The sequence below is a fragment of the Cariama cristata genome, unplaced genomic scaffold, assembly GCF_000690535.1.
Source record: "Cariama cristata isolate BGI_N322 unplaced genomic scaffold, ASM69053v1 scaffold17494, whole genome shotgun sequence".
In the NCBI taxonomy this organism is placed as follows: Eukaryota; Metazoa; Chordata; class Aves; order Cariamiformes; family Cariamidae; genus Cariama; species Cariama cristata.
Genome location: NW_009613707.1, coordinates 5,555 through 13,701, shown reverse-complemented (window position 1 = coordinate 13,701; position 8,147 = coordinate 5,555). Strand labels below are relative to the sequence as shown.

Below are 8,147 nucleotides of genomic sequence, written 5' to 3'. Positions count from 1 at the left end.
GTTTTCCTGACATATCCAGCAATCATTTGCTTTTAATTACCATTCATTTCAACCACATAAGTAATGAATGTGGCTACCACATCCAACTTACAGGCTGTCTAAACTCTTGAGCTGGGTGGAACTTTCTTCTATATAGAGGCTTAACTCTAAATTTAACTCAAAATGTGAATCCTCTTAACTTATTTTAGGCAGGCCTTTATAAGTTTAAAATAAAAATAAATAAAAAGGAAATGAAAAAAGCCTTAAATGAAAGATTCCACACAATACACCTGATTCACTTCAGAAGCAATTTCCTGGCCTCCCCAACCTCTCGGTATGACTGTAGAAACCTTAAAAAAACAAGTTGATTTAACGTTTCTATTTATTCATGGTGTCCAGTTTCCAGAGGAGTCTGTGACTTGTAGCTTTAAACTCAATTTAGCATTTAAACTCATTTTCAGCTGAGTCCCAGTGGAGCAACAATTAGAAAAGGAAAAGAGTTCAAAGAAGAAGGGTTATAACCTTTCAACGGTATGTTTGCCTGGACTTTAAAAAAAAAAAAAAAAAAAAGCATCTCTGTTACTATTCTTCCTACACTAGGTCAGATGGCTGGGTTGAGAACCTGATGGTACAGAGAACTCCACGGTTAGGTTCAAACCAACACCCAGGAGTCTTTTATGGCAGCTGTGTCTACAGGTCATTTTTTTAGGGGTATCATTACTTGTATCATGCTGAAAGCCTAGTATCAGCAGGCCCAGCTTCTCTTGAGAAAAAAGAAATCTGAGCAAAATCAAAATCAAATCTGAGCAAGAGGAACCTACCAAAAAACACAACGAGAAGCTGCGATGTTGCACACTTAAAACTTGTGTTACACCTATGCATCTTTTGCCGTTGAAGGCTCCAGCTGAGACTTGTGTCCCAGCAATCCAGACACTGTATATACACACTGTGGGAGCCAAGCAGACCATGCAGGCAACGGTCAGAGGAGAAACAGAGGTCATGTAACTTGTCAGAAGTCATAACTGGCCAAACTGGGAGTTCAGTGGTGGACAGCAAGTCAGGACCTGGGCCCTCCATTTATTAAACTACAGTAGTTTTATCACGGAGAGCTGGAATCTGTATGTATTTTGACGTACTCAAAGTTAACTTGTGCTTTCTGTAGTATCAGCACTTTCTCTAGCCAATAGTACTGTCATGAACGGGTTTCCAGTGTCATAAATTCAGCCTCAACATTCAGCCTCTGCCAAGACCTGGCTACCAAAAATTGTGTTTGGAAGCACTGTACTTCATGAATACCAGCGGGTAACTAGGGGGCTTGTTTGTTTCTCCTCTCCCCCGGTTCCTGTAAATACATGATGTGGAAGCCTCCCCTGGGATCCACGCTGCAAGCTCTCCCCGACCGGCGCACACGGATGCCTCGGGCAGGACCTGCCTGTCAGGAGAGGTGGGACTGTGGGATAATGGCATGCAGGGCGACTCAGGCCAGAATGGGTCAGATCATGCCTTAAACAATGGGCTTTGTGAACATAAATGAGAGTTTCAGTGCTCTCACAGTATATTTAGCTAACCTGGCTCAAGAAACAGACCTCTTAGGCAAGATTGATCCCTTAAATTTGAGCATTGAATTTTAGAGGGAAAAAGTGATGCTACACTAGCAGAAGAGACAGGCAGGAAAATTGTTACCAGTGTGTCCTAAAATTAGAGGAGGCCTTGAAAAAACCCTTGTTTTTATAAAGCTGGTTGACAGTACACCTGATCATTCTGACCATAATGAAATTACTACAAGGTAGAAGCGTAAGCATTTACTATGTTATCTATCAGCCCATAAGACAACTAGATTTGATCAGAAAAAATAATCAGTTAGGGTGAATTAAATCAAGATTTTGTCTCTGTTTCATGTGGTCAGAAAAAGATCTACAATATGTTCTAGAAAGATACAACACATAGTTGGTGTCAGATAATTTGTACCTACAGATACCTGCAAGGAAGAGATTTAGGAAAGAACCCTCACTCCCAAATAAGCAAGGACAAAGTTGATGTGCTTGTTTGAATTAAGAAAAGTAAAATTTTGATGAGGAGCGTGCTGTGGTTCATGTGCTGCTGCTGAAACTCTCCATTTTGGGAAGATACGTTTAAAAAGAAAATGCAAATTTGTTGTTGGTCACTTGAAGAGAGCAGCTTTCATACAGAGACACAGTTGACTGTGAATTAGAATTATGCCTAGGTCAGGCTATTAAAACGATTAAAGGCAGATCACGTGAGGTCCTGAACTACTGAAACTTGATGTTTACAGGAGGCAGACGTGACCCAGAGCAGATAGTTTTGAATGGAAGGGAAAGCCAAGGCTTTCTCATCAAAACTCTCCCTCCCCCTGTTGTGTTTCCTGCTATTGCTGATAAGCATAGCTGATGTTTGAATTGGTTGTGATGAGATGGTTAAAAATGGTGATAACAGATTAGCTGGAAGCGATGCGGCGGCAGCGCCTAGCTGGAGCGCCCCGACGGCAGCGGCACCTGGCAACGTGGTTCCAATTGCTGCCTGCCTTTGCAATGCCACCTGGAAAGAACTATCGACAGCCCTCCCGCTACAGGCCATCAGCGTCTGCCCTCCCTGTTTGGGCTTGATTTAGCTTACTGTGGGTCGATCAGTTCCCAGTGAAGCTGAGGGCACTCTGGGGCCCCTTTGAAAACTGAATTATCAAATGGAATTAGAGCCTCATTCAGAATTCACCTGTTTTTCATTTCATTAATATGTGTGCCTGCATCTGGATCCACGACCTGCACAGCCCATCAGTTTTTTTCCTCCCCTTCATGCTGCCCCTTTCATGTGTCTGCCTTCCAATTTCCTCTTTTTCTCTTCAGGTTATGGATCACCCAGCTTCCACAGGCTGACACAATTTGATTTCCTGGCACTCCCGCAGCTACACAAGCATCCACGGATGCCTGTTTCTCTTGGCCTTTCTCAGTCCTGTACGAAACTTCCCTCTCAGCTGCTCGCCTGTAGCTGTGGCCCCAGCCAACCGCCCCCACCTCTGCACCCAGGTCTTTGATTCCATCTTCAGAGTGGCCTCTGTTGACCTTAGTTCATCAGACTACTTTTCGCATATCTGAGGCAGTCACATAAACCACAGCAAAGTTACTACGCGCACAAAATATGTTCTGTGATCTTTTGTTAACGGGCTGCATCATCTGTAAGGCTGCAGCCGACCTCTCGTATTGGAAGCACACCTACATTTTGGGTTACGCTCCTGCACTGACTCATAAGAGCTGAATAACACGGGCTTTGTCACTAGAATCTGAGAAAGAGGGCATATACACACACACGTACCTTGGCATTCTGAAGAGGAGGTTGGTAACTAGAAGGCCGATAGTACCTCCTCTGAGCAGCGTCCGTGTGAATGTCTCCGAGAAATAGCTCCTCTACAAGGTGGTCTAAATTGTGGTGCAGGTACTGCTTCTCCACGCGGATCAGCTGCAGTTCGTGCATGGCAAAATTCAGGGCTTTGGTGCATTCACAGCCATTCTCTTCTCTCAGCAAATCGTAGCTGACATCCTGCTCCCAGGGACTATCTTCCGGTATAAATCCAGGACAGGTGTGGTTCACCAACTCACTTAATTTTTTGGCTACTGCTTCGTTGTGGCAGATGATCTGTACGTTGCGCAGCTGATAATCAGCTTCAGTACCCCCTCGGATGATCCAGGATGCTTGGCGGAGACGTATTTTGCCACGTATAACTAATGTGTAGATAGGGTTTGTGCAGCGATTGCCACCATAATAAAACTGGTAGGCCTTAAATGTATTATTGTGGTAGAACCTGTACGATCTTGTGATGAACTCTGGGCCCGCTCTAACTTCGCAGCTGTGGGAAGACGGAAAGTGATGGAAATAAAATTTTAGCAAGGTGGCACATCATGTACGCTACAGGGAACAAGAATGAGCAAACCCGCATGGGTCCAGAGAGACACGTGGGTGCTAACGTCCCTCTGGCATGAATGGGAGCAAAGAGGAACAAGGCATCTGTGGCCTGCCAATTAACCAACCATTTCCTCTGCTCTTATGCTGTTATTAATATACTGCTTCATGGTGATCATATCTAAGGGCTTTATCTTTGTAAGTTTAAATATGCTGAGTCATGTTTTGCTTTTTCTTTTTGTCTAGGGACCACCATGTGACTCAATTCTTCTCTGAAATAAAGCAGCAGCTTATTAAACATCTATTCTTCTCTTTAGCATATTTAGCAAAAGGACTGGTAACATCAGAAAGTGAAATGCCAGACGTTCACAGAACAGTACAAAGAACTGGCCTCCATGCTGCTGTAGGAGCTTCTCAGCGGAGCTCCACCAGCTCTGGTCTGCAGAGGACACGGAGGATCGTGTCCTCAGATTTCCCACTCAAACTTTCAACAGGGGCAGCAATTAATGCAAACTTCTGACCATTAACACAAAACTTCTATTTGGCTCAAATTTGGACCATACAATGTTCAGGTTTTGTGTTTTTTCTTTGGTCTTTGTTTGGTTTTGGGTTTTGTTTGGTTTGGTTTTTTTTGTTTTGTTAAGGTGTAAATGTCACTTAAATCCCACTTTCCATAGAAAGTCCTTTTGTGCCTTCAAACTTGTCTCCCTTGTCACATCCACACCGCTTAACATAAATACACTCCTTTCTGTTAAAAAACCCCAGTCCTTCCTACTACAAGTCACTTCAAATATGCATGTGAATATTGCCTGCTGAGACACAGAAAGCAAAACAGCTGTCTGAATTACAAGTCACCAGGTATAGAGAGTAACAGAACTGGTGAAATACAGCTGCTTAATTTCTTTTGCTAATAAAACCTGTGCTAGACACATGCTCTGAAAACAAGGACCCATTCAATGGATCTAATGCATGTAGTCAAAGATAGTACAATGTTATGTTTGAATAAGCATCCATTTTGTCAACTTGTTGGGCTCCTTCCTATTCAAAGAGAGATTTAAAGATATTTCACAGCATGCTGTTTAAAATCCAGACCATAAATTGATTCATCAAGACAGCTTTATAGCATGCTATTCTACTATGCATAATGCTGCTCCTCCTTTTATGCAAAAACATACAGAAAGCATCTGGAATTTAGAGCATCATCAGATTAAAGAAAATATTTCCCCTGCTGCTTAAAGTGGGAATATTCATCCTTCCCCCTCTGCTCCCTTCCCCTCTCCTCTTCCACATATATCACTCAAGCATCTTGATTTATCTTTCCTTACCCAGTAGAGACCCAGTGTCCCTCAATATTGGGAGGCATCTGGACCGTGATCCGGGCTCCATTGTGAAGGTGTTTCAGCATATGATGACACTGTGACTCCTTGAAAGCCCTCCATGCACTCTTCTCCAAGGACCGAGGGTGGGACCTGCTGTCCGAGTGAAGAAGAGCAGAACCTTCTCCCAGCCCTGTGATAGAAAAGTGTAAATTATCATGAGACGCTGCTGGGCAGGGCTTCAACACGATAAAGGAGGTTGTGAACATCTTGTGTTGAATGACACTTGTTCGCGTTGTTATGTGTCTGGGAAAGTACTGTTTACGTTTCTTTTCTCATCTAAAGAAAAAACAAACCAAACCCAAAATACGGGAAGCTCTTCCTCTCTGTCAGCCCACTAATTATCCATTAAATAAGTTTGCTTTACCAAATACACTGGGGAAAAGGGCTTGAACCAAAGTGTTGTGTTTCCACATCCAGGTGATGTGGCTCTGAACCTGAATTTTATAGACACCTCTGTAATTTCTGGTCAGGACAATCAAAAACCTGGACCTGGAAACTTTTAGAAAGTTGCATCCAGATCCAGACATAAACTTTGTGGTTTCAGCCCACCTCTAATTTGAACGGTTCTATAATAAACTTACAAATAAAGACTACTCTTTAAAGCCAGGGGAAAAGAGATATTAAAAGCAAAGCCTCTGCACACAGGAAGCCTCTGTGATGACTGAGGTGGTCAATTAAAGGCAGATTCTGCTATTTTTATTTTAAAGGGGAAAAGGAATTTCAAAAGCTAATTTTATCTCCAGCACACAGTAATTTTGGTTTCTAGTAATGTATACATACAAAATGCACCAGCACTCTCTTTACACAATATTAATTGAACAAAATGAATACGTAGCTTCAGAAGGAATGTGCCTTTACTCTTTTAGGCACAGCCTGCTCTTAGATATGTTGGAAAACACGGAACAAAAGAAAAAACACGTCTAGAGGTTAAGAGGTGGCAAACATGAACCTTACGTAACAGGCTGGAAACTGTATTACTTTGCCAGAAGGAATTCAAGAACCAGCGGGCTAGAAGGCGAATGGGAGGTGGGGTGGAGGGGCTGGTTGTGTGCCCGGGAAGTGGGGGCAATACCTCGAGAGAGGGATGTCTCACTCGCAGGTGCTCCCAGGGGCAGGGTCTGGGATTCATCCCCATCTTCTCTGGTGCCCTCTTGGCTGACCCGGCTCAGGAGCTGGGCTGTGTGGGACCACAGTGCATGCTGCAACCCCGCACCGCCCCGAGCCGCCTCACGCAGGATGTGATGCTTTAGCCCCCGGGCCCCATCGAACGCTTAGGCACGTGCTTGGGCAGCGCGCAGCATCGCCACAGAAATTACAAGAAAATCAGTATTATTTGGTTTTAGGTAGATGCTGTTTCAAACCCTTGCCATTTCCTATGCCAAAAAAGAAAACGGTGTCAGTGATTCATTGTGTTGGCTAGGTCTTAGATCTTCCAGAAGAAACCTGGGTAACACCTGGGGAAATGGCATTGCTAAAAATATAAATACACGTCAGCCATTTAAAAATAGCAATCCCCAAGCTAAACAAAGGCAAGGACTTATCCAGTAGGCAGGGTAAAGAATGATCGGAAAGAACACAATACCTGAATGTAAACAGCACTAACCACTGAAGGATCTCAAGATTTAATGAGATTGATGAATACAACCTTACAAAGTCGCTACTGGAAAATCTGATAGCTTTGTTGCAGGTTACAAGTAAATCTTCAATGTGAATGAGAATTTACAACCTTACTTTCTAAAGAGTAATAAATTCTAAAGATGCTTTGATATTTGAGCACGCTGTCTGAGATGCCCTTACAGGAGCCTGATTTTCAGGAGGTCAATACTTCTCCCTTTCTGGAAGCCAAAGCTTCTCAGGTACTTCTACATGCTGAGCAGCGTCATTCACGTTAGCACCAAAAAACTCTACTCTGCAGCCAGAAATGGTACAGCCGCGGCAGGGTGATGCTCTGCTTGAGCTGACTACATCTTTGGGGAGGCAGGATGTACTGGATAGGGTCAGTGCCCCATGGACGCGGCGGTACAGCCTCCTGGGCTGAAGCCAGCATCTCTGCCCAGCAGCTCTGTGCCACCCCACGTCTGCAGCCCACCTCACCTGGAGCAGCACTTGACACTCTCAAAAACTTGGGCTTATTTAGTTTATCTGAAACCTTGTGGGTATGGGGCAGATATCACAGGCCTTCACACCACCAGGAGAACAACTTCAGCCAGGTACTGCTGAGCTTACCAGTATATTTATTTTTGTCATTACCAATCACAGCTAGTGACCGAGAACTTGCCCTCTAACACCCTTCTCCATCTCTAAGTCTCCATACACTCAAAAAGCCCACATCACTTCAACAGCTTATTCTGAAATGGAGTGAGCGCTCCCGTCCATGGGCTCAGAGCATCTCTTGGGTCAGAAGTGACACCTCCAGCAAGCTACCTGGTAGGGGCTGTAGCCACCAGTGCTGACTTTCAACAGAAACATAGCTGTCAGGATGCCTCCTGCAGACAAATTATCTCACACTGAAAAAGTCTCTGAAAATTTACATTTCCACTTGAACTTGTTAAGCGTTTGAAATCTGCCATCAAGGGGAGATTCTGAAATGGCTCAAGTGACTATTTCCAAGGCACATTTATTATACCACTTGCTTTTAAGCAGTCGTATTTTGCCTGGCTTATGTCATATGATTCACAAATACAGACACACTTAAAGATGAATGATTTATTCATTTAAACATACTTGGGCATTTAATTTCTTCAAGCAAAAATTCCTCCGTGGGAGGATACCATCTTTATGCGCACATATCAAAGGAGAAAATGCAGTAACCACATTATACGTTCTCAATTATTCCCTGGAGGAAATAATGAAAAGAAAGGGTTTTTGAAAAGGAAT

The 8,147-nt window shown here is 43.6% G+C and overlaps 1 protein-coding gene across 1 annotated transcript in view; it reads right to left on the bottom strand.

Annotated features, from left to right (window-relative positions):
* Nucleotides 1-5,395, bottom strand: part of APCDD1 (adenomatosis polyposis coli down-regulated 1) — a 16,657-nt gene extending 11,262 nt beyond the window's left edge. Inside the window, exons 1-2 of the mRNA XM_009699129.1 lie at nucleotides 5,217-5,395; nucleotides 3,307-3,838 (exon numbers count right to left, since the gene is read on the bottom strand). Of these exons, the coding sequence (XP_009697431.1) occupies nucleotides 3,307-3,838; nucleotides 5,217-5,296 (612 nt within the window). The 5' untranslated portion in view covers nucleotides 5,297-5,395. The remainder of the gene's footprint in view (nucleotides 1-3,306; nucleotides 3,839-5,216) is intronic.
* Between the last annotated feature and the right edge of the window lie 2,752 nt (nucleotides 5,396-8,147).